The sequence below is a fragment of the Hemicordylus capensis genome, chromosome 1 (genome assembly GCF_027244095.1).
Source record: "Hemicordylus capensis ecotype Gifberg chromosome 1, rHemCap1.1.pri, whole genome shotgun sequence".
Lineage (NCBI taxonomy): Eukaryota > Metazoa > Chordata > Lepidosauria > Squamata > Cordylidae > Hemicordylus > Hemicordylus capensis.
In genome coordinates this window covers 344,931,633-344,950,545 of record NC_069657.1, presented here as the reverse complement: position 1 = coordinate 344,950,545, position 18,913 = coordinate 344,931,633, and the positions used below count along the sequence as shown (strand labels likewise).

Here is an 18,913-nt window from a genome sequence, read left to right as displayed (position 1 = left end):
CACCTTTTAATTTGCATTACTGAAATTAATGGACTTTTGCACGATATTCTAATTTTCAGAGTTTCACCTGTAGATCACCGCGCTGCATTGGCAGCGTGGCTGGAACAGCTCCCCCTGCTTTTAAGGGGGTGGGGCTAGGGCACCACGGTGGTGGCTGCACATGGACTGCCGCCAGCCTCCCTATGCTGCTGCCTTTTGGGGAGGGTTTTGCCACTTCACCACCCACAGAAACCTTATAGAGAGAGTGGGCTTTCCCCCATCAAAATAAAGTGGATGGTGGCAGCCTACTATGAATTCCTTACAGACAAAGATTCAATCCCAGTGAATTCCCCACTCCTACTCTGGCTCTGATAGGAGTCATGACAAAGTGACAGGTCAGTCACTGAACAACGATATATCCACTAATAAACTTGTATTTGAGAACCAGACCTATAGCCCTATTCGGACATTATGTTGTACCTGCTCTCAGATGCCTGCACATTCAAGTATGGTTCTGTGTATCTGTACCTGCATTCATTTTAAAAGTAAGTCTGGGTACAGGTCCCTCAAATATATGTTAAAGGTGCTGTACCTGTACCTGTTGTACCTGTGTTCAACATAACATGTGGATAACTTTACCTGTGTATACTGTAACACTATGTTCAATGCTTGTACAATCTGTAATGGATAGGGCTTTTGCCTGTGTTGAACACAAAATGTGAACAAAACTTTTGTTACATAAAAATCCCATATCTCTGATTATTGTCAGCTCATAAACCGGATGTTAAAACCTTCCAATTTGAGGTAAATTTTGATCAGTGTGGTTGTAGAAGGCCTATTTATTGTTAGATGTTTATACCACCTTTCATTAATGCAATCTCAAAGCAGTTTACAAAACATTTAGAACAATATAAAACTATAAAATAGTGACACAATAAAAATATTAAATTGAAATATAAAAATACAAATTAATTAAAAGTTTTAAAAATATACATGAGACCATGAAATACAGAGCAACAGCAGCAGCAACAACAACAACAAAACCACTCACATAAAAGCCTGGGGGAAAAGCTAAGATTTCATTTGCTTTCTAAAAACTGTGATGGAGACAGAGGAGTGAATGCCTACCGGGAGAGCATTCCAAAGTCTGGGGGCAATAAATGAGAAGGTCCTGTCTTGTGTATATGACAACTGAGCTGCCTACATTTTTGGCACACAAAGCAGAGCCCCCTCCGATGACCTTGTCGAATGTGCAGAAAACCTTGGGAGCAGGTGGTCCCTCAGATATCTAGGACCCAAACCATTAATGGCCTTAAAGATCAAAAACAGCACCTTGAATTAGATCTGGGAACAAATTGGCAGCCAATGTAGCTGAGAAAACAGGCACATCATAAGGGTCTTTTAAAAAACAGCCAGAGATGGAGAAACTCTTGTTTTAAAATGGGGCATTCCAGAGCCCCAGGGCAGCCACAAAAAAGGCTGGTCCCAAGTAGCCACCAAATGAGTTGGTGATTGCCATAAGCGAACCTCCCCAGATGATCATGACAAAGGAGGCACTCTCTTTTGTGTTCAGCTTAGTGGCTAAGACTGAAATGGAAATAATCCACAAAATAAAGATGATCCACATGGTTTCCAGCTCTCCTATTACAGCCACTACTTCAGAATTAGTCCTTAGAGATTAAGAAAGATAAGGAACATAACAGAGAAGCTTTCTTTCTTGTACAGTATTGTAAAAGCACTCTGCTGTCAGGAAATATCAAGTTGTTTTGCTTTCCCATGTGTAGAGGATGTCGAGTTGATGGGCAAGTTGATAGGCAAAACTTCAAGAATAATTAGACAGTGATTGTGCAAGCTCCATTGGGAAGATCATTCTTGCACAAATGTATTTAAATGAATTCTGTGTCCTTTCCCTTTTGCAGCCATTTGGGGGGATTTCTTTCATGACACCCAAGAATTACTATGGCCTCTTTAAAAATAAATTGCACTGTGCAACACCAAACATCACAGAAGGGCTGATCTGTAAAATTAATTCAGATAAAGTCCCCTGTGTGTCTCCAGCTGTCACAAATACACTGAAGACGTGCCAAACACAATTCAAAACATTTTTGTTGCAACTGATCTTGAGTAATTTTCGTCCCAAAGTAAACATTTAACGGACCTACAGTAAATTCTCGAAGAAAAGATATTATTTTCTCCTACCCCAAAGACAGCTGTCTTTGACATGAGATAATATTTATTTATACAGTAAAAAATTTCAATAACTCAGAGTTGTAGAGAAGACATATAATAAGTTGTTAACTCCTGGGAAATAACTATAATATTTGAAAAAACTATCAACTATGAACATTCTTTACTGGACAATATATTTTATTCAGTAATTCACAAATCTTCAGTTTAAGATGAAAGTTAAGATGCTTTACATTTTCACTCATGCTCCAAAAAGTGTGAAATTTTCAAGTTAAGGTGCTCATCTTAACTCCGTGCCATACTGGCTGTTTTAAAAAAGACCCTTTCCCCCCTCACGCTTTTAATTAAATGTAATTAATTTTATATCACAATAATTATAATCATATTATACTGTTTTTATATTATATTTTAACTTATGTACACCACCTAGGGATTCACATGTCAGGCAATATAGAAATATGATGAATAAATAAAAGCTCTGAAGACTTTGTACAACTGTATATCTTATGTTGTTGTTAATAAATAATAATAATAATATCTTTTGTTGATTTTTACAACACAAATAGGTGGCATTTTGGAGATGCACTGTGCCTTACAGGGATGTATCAGGCAGAAATTCATCAGGAGCATTTCTAGCAAAATTGGGAAGGCTGCATTGGTTGAATTTCTGCTTGGAGGCATCCTTCCACAGCCCAATGTCCAGCTGAAAGGACAAGGCAAAATGGAGGTGGATGGAACCTAATTCATAAATCCAGAATCATATACGAGACTGTACAAAGCCTTTATATAGTGCTGAATCCATGCTTTTGTAGAACACAAGTGAAAATTTAAAGCACCTTAACTCTTATTTAAACTAAAAGGTTTTTAACTACTAAAGCATAAAAGCTTTTGAAAAAATGAAAATCTTATTGGGCACTATGGGAAAGGGAAGAGTAAAGTGGCTCTTAACTGTGCCGGCTAAGTGGAACCTCATTCATAGGCAGTATAATTCTGATGCAGAACTTTGAAGTTCAAAAGGCAGAATTCTAGCTGCTCATAGGGGGCAGCATACCTCTGAGGCAGAACTTGCTTGCTCAAGGGCCGCTTGGCATCACCGTGTGTGCCACCACAGAGCCCCCAGCCACTTTACTGCTACCTCACTTGCCTTGAGAAGTCCATTTTCCAGCCCACCATTGTCTCATGTATCCCCACAAGTCCATTCGCTATCTACTCATGTTCCTTCATAATTGTCGAGCAAGTGGGTCATTTAATATTTCAATCAGGGGTGCAGACAGAGGAATAGCTCTATTTATACTCCTCTATCTATTTATTTATTTTGGGAGTGGGGAGAAGGAATGTACATTTGGGGAGAGATATGGATAATGATTAAAGTAAGGGTAAGTCCTTGTATGTTTAGGGAGGAATCTGCACCCCTGATTTCAGTCACTAGAAATTGACTGATGTCTTCCATAGCACTGTATTTCATAGCACTCTGCCATCCTTGCAGAGTGGCAGAAGCTGAGTTGTGCTGAAATCTTGCTCTGCAGCTAGTGTAGGCAGAGAGGGAAAGTGATTTTCACTTCCCTCCTTCCAAAATCTTTTTTGCTGCTAGGAATATGTGACTGAAGGCCACACAACCCTCAAGTACATATTCCTGACAGCAAAAAGGACTTCTGGAAGGAGGATTGAGAAATGAAAATTGTTTCCTCCTCTCCCTCTGCCTGCACTAGGATATGGAACAAGACTTCAAGTTCTTCTCCACTTTTAACACTGTGAAAGATGTGGACCACTAGATATAATCAAATCACACCTTATCATATATGAACACTATTGAAATTAATGGGATTTTATTAAGTGTGTGGCGGTCCAAGCTTTTTACTGTGATTCCTGGGTGCATCTGACCATGGATGCGTGGCAAAAAAAGGGGGGGTGTCTATTTCTTGCAAAGCCTTCACTTTGTTCACTTCCTATTCCAGTTTAGAACACAAGTTCAACATTAGGTATGCAGCGCACTTCCTGTCAAATGTCTAAACTGGACAGCAAGTTGTTATACTTTGTCATGCTAGGCTGAGGCTTATATTTCCATCCACATAAAGGACAACTCCCACTAACCATCATATTTGGGGCTTCATAATGTTTTTGCTGTCTCTCAAGAGAAAATCATAAACAGATATTGTGGAACCCACTGTGGATTAGAAAATCTATTTTGGTGCAATTTACAGGTATCCTATTCTATCAGGACTGTAGAATGTGATGCACCAAACCTAACTCCTTCCATCAGCCATCTAATGTTGTATGCCAGGTGCTTGACTCACTATCTTTGCAGTCTTGGGCAGGCAACTAATACAGGAGATTTGAGTTCCTTGTTGGGCCACCATACATGACTGGAGGGTGGCATTTCTCTTGGTGGGCCACAAGGTTTGCAAATTTTAACTGTCTGATCAAGTTGATACCTTGCTTCATTTGGTTTCATTCTAAGTTTTTCTATTGAGATTGCTTTAAATAGCAATAACCACAAGCCTTCTTAATAAAGTTCCAGGATTCTATTTTTATTTACATATCACTTGAAAATAAACAGAAAGCTTCACAACAAATCAAAACATATGGACCACTTCCTGAAGATGTACAATTGAGGTCCTAAGTTGCAAGAGGAAAGGGATGACAGAAAGCAAAACAAGAATTTGAAACACTTATGTATAATTTATAAAACACAGAATCTTCTGGAAAGTTGATGATTGTTACAAACTGATGGAGGTTTCTTATTTTATTCTAATATATGATTAACCTCCCCCCCGTCACACACCTTTTCTTGTTTTTGCATAATTTCATTTTGGTGTTTTATGTAATTAATCTTTTCCTACTTCTCAATCCAGCTAGGAGTCATGTGTATGTAGAGGCAAGCTTCCAGTCACAAATCCCTACCTGGACGGGGTATTTTGCATGTACTACCTGATCCAGCTAACACGGATGTGTGGCCCCATCATATAACTGTTAATAGCACCGCTCAGATCCAGGTAAGCAGAGTGGAATACATTTAGTCCCGTGTCCTCATCTTTTTCAAACTAATCATGCCATTCCTAGTTATTTCACGGGGCATATGACTGGGATACTGATTTTAGCAGAACTTGGTTCAAAAGGCTGTGTACAATCTCTGTGTCAGTGATGACAACATATTTACAAGAGAGAAAAAGCAATTTATCTATCAGCAAAAGTGTTTATCCTTTTCATTTTTAATTAGTCTAGTCTTGAAAACCAGGTGTCCTCTGTTACCCTTAGGAGAGTACTGTATAGATCAATACATCTGTGTCAGCAATATTTTCCTGAGACTAAAGCTAAACACATTTTTTCTGACAAGTTATGCCTTTGATCTGGTCTGAAAAGAACACATATGTGCTGCATTTCTTTCAAATTAAGTTGCTTTCTATACATATTTGTACACAGAAACATGTATTTAGAGCCTATGTTTTCATTTTTGGACTAGGTGTGTTGTGGCGGGGGGATATGTCAGTATAACTCAACAAACCGCTCTGTCCACATGACTCAACACAAAAGCACACCCTTATGGACAAGGAAGCAAGTCTACACTCCAAAAATCAAGACTGAAACCTATCGGCCCCATTCAGATGTCATGTGGAACCGCAGGTCCAATGGACCCATGGTTCTGCAGCCCCTTCCCCACTCTCCCATCCACATTTGAATGTTGCAGAGAGCTGCCTCTCTTCAATCAGTGAGACTGCAGAGAGGTGGGGGGAGCTGGCTGTATGGGCTTCCTTCTTGACAGAAGGGCAGTCCGCACAGCAAATTGGGCTGGAGTGTGGGAGGAGTTCCTTCCCTCAGCTCCGATACTGTGGGACTAAAACTGTGGTGCCAGCATTCAGATGCAACACTGACACTGCAGAAATGGGGTTTGTGGTGCCCAGACTCCATTCTAAACTGAATGTTCAGATTGGAGTTTGGGGAGGGAAACTGCATGTCCCTTTCCCCAGCAAACTCCATTTCCCCAAACTCGGACTGGTGGGTTAGGAAACTGGAGGTGAAGGGACCTCTGCTTTCCTGTTACATCTGAATCTGGCAATAGAGCTTTTCCAATTCAGCTATCACATCTCAACACTGGTTTGCATTTTGACAAACCCACAAAACCTGATTTTTTACCCAAGTCATTCTATAAAACTAAAGTGTCCTTTTCTGCTCAGACACCTCGCAGTAGCGCAAGCAGCTGCTTTATACAAATTAACATTAAAAGTCAAATCCAGGATCTGGGCTGTACCTAGCTTCAGGTTTTTTAAAAAATTAAAAAGCATCATATACTTTTTACCTTTCTTCCCCTGCTAACTAAGCAAAGAGGCACCTTTTTAACATGGTGATTCTCTTTATTTAGCAGGGGGAGAGCACCTGGTCCTATCCACCCCCAGCACAGTACCTCCAGTGACTGTTCCTGGTGTCTATCTTTTCTTTTCTTTTCTTTTTAAGATTGTGAGCCATTTGGGGACAGGCATCCATCTTATTTTTTTATTATTTCTCTATGTGAACCACTTTGAAAACTTCTGTTAAAAAGCGGTATATAAAATATTTGTTGTTTTTCCAAGGGAAGGTGTTATGTGGTGTAGGCACGCCACATTTTTCTGTGTGAATTGTGTGGGCTCAGAAAGTGTGAATTGTGGTTCAAAAAGCCCACCTGCTTCCTCATCTGGGTCAGGCGTACAGGAGTTCCAGAATGGGATTCCTGTTAGAAGTAGGTGGGGAAATGAGTTTGTTTGTTTGTTTGTTTGTTTGTTTGTTTATTTAGCCAATTTATTGACCATCTGACTTCCTTTGACTCGAGGAGGTTTACATAAATTAAAACAACAATGAAGACAAGAGAAGAAGGGGAATCTGGAGTACAAAACCCTATTGACTTACCACCTGAACTGTAGAGCACTGTTACAACAGAATCCTGTCATCCAGATTCCTGTCTTGGAGCTAGTTGTTTGTTCACCAAAGCAGGTTTGATCCCTTGGATTAGGTCTGGTCATGCAGCAGATTGAGGTGCCAGAATGCTCAGGAGGGCTACTGTACCAATTCTGCTTTAAGTGGTGTATGTGTGTGTGCAATTTCTGAATGCTCCCCTGCAGTAAAAATGCCCTGAAAAGGCGGTGGGGGCAGCAGCTAGAACAGTTTTCCAGTTAGGTATTGCTTGGCCCCAGCACCCTATCTTACTGCCCTGGAGGTGCCCCCTCTTAGAAAAGCTTTCACCTTGGCAAGATGTAATGCCTTGCCTTCAGCCCTTTTAGAGGGACGATATAGAGGGATCCCCTGTGGGGAGAGGCTTTGCCCATGCGGCGAGGGTCAAGTTGAAACAGTTACCCATGTACTATTGGAATGCCTGCTCTACAGAGACCTGCGCCGGGATTTCATTCACCCTCTGACAGTCAAATTCCCAGGTCTCGATCTACCTCAGATGACTGCCAGGCTCCTGGAAGGAAGTAATTCCTCTTCCACTAGACAGGTAGCCAAATTTTGCAGTGCAGCCCTTCGCTTTCGGAAGAGCCTAAAAATGGACAAATAAACGACACAATGCCAGAGCAATTTGTACTCATATCTCGGCTAGTTGTAGCTGGGCATGTGGGGATAGGTATTGCCAGCTTAAAAGTAGCTAATTCAATGCTAACACTTTATAGAGCCCCTGAATTGTATATCTCCTCCCAGATTGGGAGCTGTGCTGTGTTTGGAGTTGTAATTGTTCAATAAGCAGGAATAAGCTGCCCTTTTATTTTAATCTATTTCACTAGTATTTTACTAGCATTTTCAGTGACTCTGTGCTGAGCAGGACCCCATAGAATGCTGATTATCCCCTCTTTTAAATTTGTTCTGATTTTATACTGCTTTTTGACTGAAACAAAGTGTTTGGCTGAGTCCTTTTTAGCATACATGCATTTTATCTATTCTGTTTGTGTTTTATATCATGTTTTAAAATTTTGTATTTTTAGATTCCCTCCCCCTCAGTCTTAATGCTACATCAATTTTAATCTCCGTAATACTGCAACACTTTCTTTATATTGCATTTACTGTATAGTATTACTGTTTTACAACTTGTGCTGGTCAACGACTGTAATAAAGATTATTATTATAGAACAGTTTTCCATTCAATGATAATTTTCTAGTGACATGATTTTTTCTTTAACATGTGAAAGTATTCAAAAGTGTTGTTCTCCACCTGTAGTCTGAAGTGCTGCTGTCCCTTCTGTCACCTCATTCTTCTGAAGATCATGATGGTTTGAGTTCTCATATCAGTAAGCAAATATTCCTGCTACTAGCAGATTCCAGCCAGCATATTCCCTTGAAACTGCCTCCTTATCTTCCCTTCCCCTATGAAATTTGCAAAGCAACAGCAGCAAAACAAAAGTCAGTTAATTTAATCTTGTGCAAAGACAGTTTGTGGCTTATTGGAAAAGAAAAACCAGTACTTTGTTTCAGGGGCATAACAAGGCTGGAGTGGGCCCAGAGACAAAATTTTAAAATGGGCCGCTCACTGATACACACACACACACTTCACAATATATAGTCATGTGAATTGCCTCTGGGGGGCCCCTCGAGGCGTCGGGGGCCCCAGGCAGCCACCTCCCCCTGCCTAATAGTAGTTACGCCCCTGCTTTGTTTTTATTTCAGAAGTTCAATTCCAAACCATCAAAGGCTAGAGATGAGATCTTCTTGTGTGTTGGTGCAGCTGCATTAGGTACTAAACCACACTCTAGTTGTTTATCTCACCACCACCTCCTTCTCCAGCTACTACTGGCATAAACCAATACAGTGTATTTCCTGTAGCCCAAACTGGCATGAGCACTAGGTAATACATCTGTACCCAGGTGTTGAATGCAGTTCTCTTAGCTTCCTATGCCTGCCTTCTACCAACCCAAAGAGGAAGTGGTCTCTACAGTGAAAAGGCTGAAAAGTGAACAGTACCTCTCTCTCAACAGAAAACTTGTTTCAAATTTCACAGTGTTGTCTTTTAAGTGTGCCAAGTGGTGATGGAGAGCCTCTTATGAGCTGTTTTTGTTTAAATATCAAATCTTGCTACTCTTCCACAGACCATGTCATCAAGCCTGAAGGATTTCATCCATTCCTTGGATCCAAAATCTCTTCCTAGGATTCTGCAAATCCAGTCTGGCTTTTATGATGAAGGTAAGCTTTGGTCTAAAATAATCTAACTGTGCATATAAGAGAATGTGACTTCACTAGTCTGTGCTCTATGGAAAGAAATCAATTGATTAGGAACTGAACATTGTAAGAATAGCATGGCATCCCTAGGCCGGTTACTTTATAGCATAAAGTGCAAGTATAAATATTAAAAAGTTAAATAAATTGCTTTGTTTGGAAACTCTGATGAGCGGCCATTGACCTACAAAGAGTTAGTTTCAAAAATATGGCAATGAGGGTCAAACATGAGGCAGGGGAGGCTTCTAACATATGCAGCCTTTTTACAGCTCTGAGTATTCTGTCAACATTAGAAATCAAGTTACAAAATTCTTTATACTCCAATCTAGTGAATGCTGCATTCACAAGGATGCAGACGTCAGTGTGTACACCTCCTTTGGATTGGGAACCACTTGTGTGAGCAGAATGATGCTAGGCATGCAGAGTTGGATCTCGGCATTCATCAACCCTGAAAAAGTGGCTGGTGGCATTACTTTTTATAGCACCGACGATTACTTGTTTTCTGGAGAGGTGGGACGTGGGGCTATTGTGCTGCATGTTATTTGATAGTTTAGGCAAAACAGCAATTCCACTTACATGTTGGTTTCCCTCAGCTATGCCTTTGTTTCAACATCTGTTAACTAAGGAAGCTGTTTGAACAGGAGAGAGGATGGGGAAGGCTTGCTTGGAAGGTTTGCTTGGAAGTGTGGCTATTACCACCCTTCATGACTATGTTTTGGCTAAAATGGGGAAACTATCTCAAATTGAGTGCAAACTTACATACATCCAAATTAATATCTAAGGTGCTAGGAAAGCTGATTGTTTCTAGGGTACTGGGAAATTAGCAGGGAGCCAAGACAAGTTTCTTGAAAACAAAGACTAAGAGACGAGTCTCACAGTCAGTGAGACCTGCCTTAAGGGGGTTTGTGGGGAGAGCGGGCTTAGCCCACTCTCCCCGCAGACAATCACAATTGCATCCCTGAGCGGCTGGATCGGCTGCCCACACAACTGCCAGCTCCGTCACAGAGATGCTGGGGACTGTGGGGATCGGGGGCCGTATAGCCCCTGGAAGTTCAGGAGTATGCGGGGCATACTGGAGAGACCCTCAAGCCTGGGAGGCTGCTTGAAGCCTCCCAGCCGAGGGTCTCCTCCTGTCTTGCCATGGCACGGAGCCGCACCACGGTAATACACGATAAAAAAGACGAGGTTAACAGAGTGACCGCTCCGTTAACCTCGGCTAAGGGGAGGGGTACCTTGGGAGGTTTGCTGCCAGGAGTCACGGGGCTCCCGTTGCAGCACACAATCAGCTGAAATCGGGCTAGGCTCTCTCAGCCCAATTTCGGCCGATCGTGAGAATAGCCTCTACGTGTTATTAGAGAACAGAAGTGTACAAATCAAAGTAGTAGTCGGCGCTCTCTGACAGAGCTGCTGGCAATGGTCTCCCTTAAGGAGTCAATGCTCAGAGAATGACACTGAATTGCCTTCAATAGACATTCAGGAGTTAACGCTGAGGGATGGGGACATTGTTGAGGGCAATAGATAGAGAAGGGGAGTAGCGACAGAGACCATGATCTATATCTACCTATCATATGTTGGTAAGGCTTGGGTCCGAGGGTTGTGAGGATGCTAGCTTCCTCTTTGGAAAGGAGGCATAGTCCTTTCGTTGCAGGGAGGAAACTGAAGCAGAGAGGCTTGGGGCCATGTGGGAAAGCAGCGTGCCTACAGATGGCTGGGCTCTGCTACTCCAAAAGATCTCCCAGGGGAGAAAGCAAAGTTGCCGTAGTACAAGAAAGCAGCTCTCTATGTGTATGTGCAAAAAGTGAGATGCCTTTGGGATGATGGCAAAAGCAAAACTTCAGACACACGTGCTGATCCCCACCCACACTCGCACCTCATGAGCTGAAGGGGTGAGGGAGTCTTATAGTCCCAAACTGACCTGAGAACATGACCAAGGGTGCGCCCATGGTGATGAGGATCCTGGATGGTCCTAAACAAAAAGAAATTGCAGTAGATTGGCCAGCTGCTCTTCAGGCATTTTCTTAAGACAAAAGGGGTGTAGGGGTGATTACAATACAGGTAGTTTGTGCAAAAGGGAGTGATATTCAGTATGATTCATCCTGATTAGGACCAGGAGTCCTTATCTGTAGGAGGTGACTGACCTTGGGTTTCCTGGCATTGCATATGTGATTTTTAGAGTCTTCCTCCAAGAACTCTGTGTATGCCTAGAGGCAACAAGTTATTACAGTGGTATTTCCCAATCTGCTGATATCGTACTAATGGTTTGGGGGTATCAGAATGACTAATCTCCTGTCCACCGACTGGAGAGATGTGTCTGTAATGGTGTCTTAGTTAGAAAGTAGCTGTTATGGAATAGTGTAGACAACAGTGTCGCTACTATGGAAAAGCCAAAGATCAAGTCAAGGGAGTACAGAGGTGCAACCAAACCAGGCAGACATGGTAATGGGAAAGGCATCCTGATCTTCCAACAGCCGCATCAGTGTAACATTACTGTAATTTTCTGTTTTGCTATTTTGCCAAGACACAACTTTTGACATTCTAGATCTATGATGGTGCAAGGACTGGAGAATGTTCAGTCTTCCCTGAAGATAAAGTTTAGGAGAGAAGATAAAGATAAAGATAAAGTTTAGGAGAGAGCTCACCTTATCTAATGGGGTAGAAAGCTAGAGATAAATGGACTGGAGCAAAGCAGCTGTGGCTCCAACAGTGCTTTTCAGATGGAACTCGATAAGTACACATGGTATTATCAGCACACATCAGCATGCCCTGTTTGTTTCAGATGGTTGTGTTTTAGTAAATACTCAGCGGCTGATCATATTATTTTTTTCTGAAGGCTCAACTTAGAATGCCACAAAACCACATTAAAATAAATGAAAGGTCTCAAAAGAAGAGATACTTCTTTCATCATTTAATTTCTCACTCTTATCTTATAGCCTTGTAAGAAGCCCATATATACTCAAGTTAGAAACAAGAATGCACAAAATGTGGTAAGAGAGTATGTTGATTATGAGAACATATCAAGACCAGAAAAAGATTTGCTGAAGGATTTTCTCCACATAGTTCAGTAGCCAGGCCTGACTGGGAGTGGGTGGGGGCAGTCAGCCAAGTTGGACACTGGCTGACTGCAAAAGGCCCATGACCAACCCTGAGTCCTTTCCCAGCATCATATTTTTTTGTGGGAGAAGTGGCAGCAGACCTGTCTGAATGAGTTGCTCCATTTCTGTCTTCTCTCATCCTAACCATGCCATCTGCGAGTGTATAATAGTGTACTAATGTACATCACTGAAGAGTGGACAGAAAGAAAGCAAGTTGGAGGGACAGATGGCATTTTCCATTGTCTCATAGTTATAGTCAATTAAAAAAAACTAGTTTTTGTTTTCAACAGTAGCTATTGCTGAGGGAATCCATCATATGACGAACTCTATTTAAAGTAGTACATATTCTTATAATTCATGTTCTTTTGTAGTGTCATGCTTTTCTTCTCCTAGCCACAAAGGATGGGTGGTGAGAGGCACCATAACACAAATAACAGCCCTTGCAATCAGATCAATGGCCCATTGCCCTAGTTGAGTTTCCATATATCTGCATGAAAATGAGGACAGAGCTGATAAAAAGGAAGCGTTTTCTCATCAGGGATGCAAAGGAAGCAAACTGTCCTGAGGCTCCCACAGGTTTGGGGACCTCCAACATGCTATTCCTATCTACAGACAGCATTTGACAGATGCAGAAGGAGAGCCCTAAGACTATATTTTCCCCAGGTTCCTTTTCTCTGGCCCTGCTTCTCAGTAACAGTACGTTCTCAATAATACCTAATCTATATTGATTAGAAAGACACTAACAATTGTACAAAGTACTTGACAATCTGAGAGTGAATTCAATTAAAAGAAACTGAAACGACGAGAAACTGATTTGTTTTGAGATGCTCTTCTGGAATATTTTAGTAAATACTGATGGCTAGTAATCTAAGCACATTATATGCCCATTGATTTTTTTAAAAAATACATATGAGACAAATTTGAGTTTTCCATTTTTACGTTGAGAAAATTGTGCCTTTCTTAATACTAATATAATTGTTTTATGGGCAACTGAATTTAATTTTCTGCTGGCTTAATTTAACTAGGGGACGGCAGTAAAAAGTATCATCTTTACCTAGAGAAATGTAAAGTTGTCCAGAACCATTTATTTCAAATTTATATTCTTTAGGTTCTAAATATGCACAAGGAGGTTTTGAAAAATAGTCCTCCACTATTCCTGCACACAAAGGACAAGGTCCAGACTAAGCTAATCATGACTAAGCCCTCTGTCACTAATGGGATTTAAGATAGCTGTGACTAATTTCTCTCATTTATTTCAGCTGTGCTTTGTCATGATCCTGCCCAGAGAGTCTGGATCCTGACTAAAGAAGTGCCATGTTCATCTAGCTCATTTCATTAGGGACTTCCTAGATGGCCATGGTCAACCTGCATGAAACAGATAAAGTTTCCCACAAAATTATATACACCTGAAGGCTTGCCCTCCCAAAAAAGCAGTGGATACTTTCCTCTGAACATACTGTGATATAGACTTGGTTCTTCTGATCCAGACTATATTTCCTTATAGTCTGGATCAGAATACACAAATTCTGCATCAGATACCAGTACAAGAATACATTATTTTCAACATAGTTGGGTGAACAATGATAATTATGAATATTCTTCAGGCTTAGAGTGTCTTTTCCATGCAAAGTTTCAGGGCCAAGGACAAAACATGCATCCATTAGAGCAGACAGCAAGACCCCAAGTCTGTTAACATGAGAACTGAAACTGTTCTGGTTTCCTTGGTTCAAGGGGCATAAATCATGTTAAAGTCAAGTACTTTGAACAGCTAGGTTGTTCAGGAAGTTTAAACATTGCCTGAGTCTTATTATGAAAAAACAATTTTAGCTTTTTAAATATAAGGTCATTCTGAAATTAAAGAAAACGCATGGCATTTCATATTTTCTAAAGGGCTGGAGTTATAAAAACAGACTGCACAATTACTGAATTAAATGCTTAGTTGTCTAAATGCCAAACAACAACTCTATATTTTCAACAAAAGGAAACAGAACTGCAGATATTCCTTGAATGTGTTGCTTATTCCAGTCAACAGAAACAAATGTAAAGTTTAATTTATCAGTGGAACATCACCCCTGTGGGAGCTGCCAAGTTGCAAGAACCTTTAGCGCTCCTTTAATCAGTATACAACAAGAAAGGTCCAAAATCCCCAGAAAAGATAATTATGCTGTCCCACATTCTCCTTTTCCTTTCATCTCCCTTCCCCCACACTGTTTTTGACACCAAGGACTCATTTTCTCTCCATTTCAGTCCTAGAGCCTGCTTCCTCACACCATCCCCTTCTACCTCCCTTTCATCTTAGACTCTTTCACTGTCTGCCCTTTCTTCATTACCTTCGCTTTTAAGCACATTCCTCCTTGCCCTTTAAACATGTAATTGCCCTGTAACCCAAAGCTCATTATTGGATATTGCTGTTTGAATACAATTAAGGGTGCTTTTCGGATCCCTAGTAGCATTAGTGTAGCACTTCACTGCCTTACATTTATTTATTTTTAAAATATTCCCGAGAGAGAAAATAATTTTACAGTATTTGTGGGGGAATAGGTGGGACTCTGGGGGAGTAGATGGAACTGGCTGTTTTCATTAAAAAATCTTGCAACATAGAAACTCAGCCCAAGTATCATCAGACTCAACCAAGTACTACTGCAATCAGTTGACCATCTTTTCTGCAGCTACAGTATTATTAGCCAGTAACTTTCATTACATTCTACAAAATGCAGTTTGTGAGCAGTAGAACTGTTGACACAGCTTGCTGATACCAGAATGATCTGGTATCAAATTATTATCATCAAGCTAATAACTGGCTGACCTTTTCCATGCTGTAGAAAGCTCCCACAGGAGACTGATAAGCCTCTCCTTGAAGATCTCTCCACAAAGAATAGAAGCTAAATGCATAAAAACCACAACAACAGCCTTATTGGATCAGACCAAAGGTCCATCAATTCCATCCTCTCAGTGGCCACCAGTCAGATGCCTCTGAAAAGCCTAGAAGAAAGCATGAAGACAAAAGTCTGTCCTGCTGTTGCTCACCACCAACTGATAGTCAGTGACATACTGGCCACCTTTGGGCATTATTATTGTTGTTGTTGTTTGTTTACACAGTCAGACAGGTGTTATTGACTGGTTTGTTTTATGCAGACATTGAATCTTTCCCAAGGACCTGGGATGGCTGAATTTTATTATCAATATTGTTGCTGTTGTTTGTTGTTGTTGTTATTTATTACATTTATAAACTAGCCCATCCAGAGGCTACGGGCAGTGTACAACAACTTTTAAAGAGACATAAAAACACCCAGTTCAAAACACAGTGCTAAAAACAATATAAAAACAATTCAAAAACAATTAATTAAAACCAATTAAAATACTTTTTTAAAAAAACAACCCTTTACAAGCCTTGGAAGGCCAGGCCAAACAAATAAGTTTTTTGGGCTCTCTTAAAGGCCAACAACGAGCCTAAACTGCGGATATCTGCCGGAAGTGCATTCTATAGACCAGGTACAGCTACAGAAAAGGCCAGGTTCTGAGTCGCCACCAGACGTACCGGTGTAACTGGAGATGGACCTCTCCAGATGACCTCAATGAGCAATGGGGATCATACCGAAGAATGCAGAACTGTGGGTCAAATGGACCTGTGGTTCCATGGCCCCCGCTCTCCCATCTGAATTTGGACAAAATGAAGAGTGACCTAACTGCAGTTACGCTGACTGCAGAGAGGAGGCCAGGGTGCCATCAGGGAGGGAGTGGGCATTGAGAGGCACCTTTAAGGGTCACTTAATAGGTGATTACCTCAATTCTCATCACACATGAACACTGCTTGGAGCAGCAGCGTGCACCGCCCAGCACCCTTGGAGTGGGGATTCCATCCACCATTCGCTTGGCCTCCATGGAACTGATTCCATGCCAGTGGCCAGGTGAGAGGTGGAGGTGATTCCCGCCGCAGAGGGTGCTAGGCGGTGCACTGCTGCCCCGAGCAGTGTTCAGGTATGATGAGAGCAGAGGTAAGCACCTATTAATTGACCCTTAAAGGTGCCTCTCGCTGCTGCTGCCGCCGCCGCCACCACAGTGGCACCCGAACTGGCCACTATTGAAGGAGGGGGAACTAGCTACGTGGACTTCCTTCTTTATTGAAGGGCAGTCCTGGCAGCCAATGGCAGCCAGAACAAGGGAGGAGCTTTCCCCCTCAATTCCATTTGCATGAGGGGGGGAACTGCGATGCCAGTGTTCAGTTGTAACGTTGGCACTGCACAAATGGAGTTAAAGGTGGCAAAACTCCACTCTGAACCAAAGGTTCCGAATGGAGTTTGGGGAGGGAAACTGTGGGTCCATTTCCCTGCTTAATTCCAGTTGCCTGCATTTGGATGTACAGCTGCCGAAGCTGGATGAGAAGGAACCTCCAGTTTTGTGTTACATGCGTGTGTGGCCATTGTCTGAGAGCAGTGATTCCATAGCCATCATGGTAAATAGGCACTGGTAGATCTATCTTCATGAATTTCTCTAACCCCTTTCTAAAACCAAATGAACTCCATAATATAATTACATGACATTTTCTCCCTATATTTTTGCTCTAGAAAGGGTAAGATTAACATCCTTTGTTTCCAGAACAACTAGCTACTAAGTCTACTGGATGTTTTGTCACATGATAAGAAAAACAAACAAATAAGCTGTGTTCAGTGAAACTTCTTTGTCAAAAGTACCAAATTCTGTCCAAAGAAAAGCAGAATTCTGCATCTTGTATGGATTATGCAAATTAGTGAATTTGCATTTTTCTATTTTCCACAATTTATTCTGCGTTTGGTACTCTTCTGCACAGTTTATTGTCCTTTTGCTAATCATGCTGTGTTCGCCAGAGTGAGCTGGCATTTTTTACTTTGAAGCACATGTATATTCTTATGGCTAGAAAGCCTAGAAGCTTACCTTTAAAAACAAAAATTAAAAACTAAGATTCTAAGGAAGCTAAATGTTGTACCAGCACCCCAGATTCTGCATTCCAATATTCTGCATTCTACCGTGGCACATGTAGAGCCCTGTCCTAGCTTCAATGTGGTTCTTTTCAAAATATGATGCTTTGCATACCCAAGAGGTTTACCACATTGAACACTGAGCACTGGTTCAATGGTTGCCAATTAATGACCAGGGAAATGTCCATATTTAAACAAAATATGATATGCCAGTGAGAAGCAGGTGCACTTTGGGGAGGGTAGCAGCCCTGCTGACCACAATGGTGAATTTCAAAGTCAGCTAGGTATGATTTACCCGCTCTGAACAAGCGGCTAAATTCTTGTGTGTAAAATTAGCTCACTCAGTCCTCTCATGGCCACAATATATACTTTTCTCAATAAAAGGGAAAGTGAGAATGAGGGAAGGAAGGAAAAGAGAATTAATCTACCTATATAGTAATTTAAGAAGATATTAAAACTAGTTAATGCTGACTCTGAAAATGAAGGCAAACAAAAAAAAATTTTTTAAGTACTTCTGAGGTGTCAAGTGGCTCTTTCCTGTAAGACGATGCAGCTTACATCAAAGCTATTTCATTGCATGCAAAGTTCAAACCTGCCAGATAAATGAGAAACAGCAAAAAGTGTCATAAACCCATCAGGGGAGAAATAAATCAGAAACAGCAGAAGTAATTTTAAAAGATTCGCCTAGGATAGAAATGGCTTAAAGCTCTTGACATTTAAAGCTTCCCTCTTGTATGGGAAAAGATAAATCTGTGTCTGTTGCTTTTCTAATGACTGGATGGGTATTTGCAAAACCTGGACGTCCTCAACCAAGAGGTGAGCTGACTGATGTGTTCAGTTGCTTGAGTGTACATCAGCCATCATACACAATGCTACATCTGGTTGACTTTGCATTTTTGTACCCAAACGGTCTGAAAGCTGGACCCGTGACATGGGTTTTTGCAACCTGACCTGCTCACTTACTGGGGAGCGATCACTATTGAGTCAGGCAACTGAAATGTGTAGCAGGTTGAGTTAATTAGACATTCATGTAATGGAAGGACATAAATTCCAAGGGGATATGAGGATTAACTTCAGGAATGCAAGGACAGCAAGGATTGTGCTGCAAAGAGAGATGTGTCTGGTGGCACTGTGAAGGGAATATCCTACAGCTGGAATTCATGGAACTCTCAAGGCAGTTTTGTGTAGGTGACAAGCGTTTCTGTGTTTTCTTTTTAAAATAAGGACAGCTCTTGTTGATGGGGGCAGTGGTGGTAAGAACAACTTTTATTGCATTGCTACAACCTACTTTGGGGGTTTGGAGAGGCTCCTCAAAAACAAGGTTTTTGAGAGTCCACAGGTGAACAAAAGCTATAGATGCTTCTTGCAGAGGTGCTCATAGTGGAAAGTTTCTTTAAGGGGCTGAAGAAAAGAATTCTTCCTGGAACCTATGATCTGGGGCTTCTAAGAGGAGGAAACAGACCTATAGGCTAAAAGCCTTCAAGGAGTGCCCAAATTATTGGAGTAAAAGCGGAGGAACCATAATGAAAG

General features: G+C 41.3%; 1 protein-coding gene across 1 annotated transcript in view; it reads left to right on the top strand.

Annotated features, from left to right (window-relative positions):
- Positions 1 to 9,165: 9,165 nt before the first annotated feature.
- The window catches only part of THEMIS (thymocyte selection associated), a 96,199-nt gene continuing 86,451 nt past the window's right edge, over positions 9,166 to 18,913 (top strand). The window contains exon 1 of the mRNA XM_053284054.1: positions 9,166 to 9,303. Within this exon, the coding sequence (XP_053140029.1) occupies positions 9,213 to 9,303 (91 nt within the window). The 5' untranslated portion in view covers positions 9,166 to 9,212. The remainder of the gene's footprint in view (positions 9,304 to 18,913) is intronic.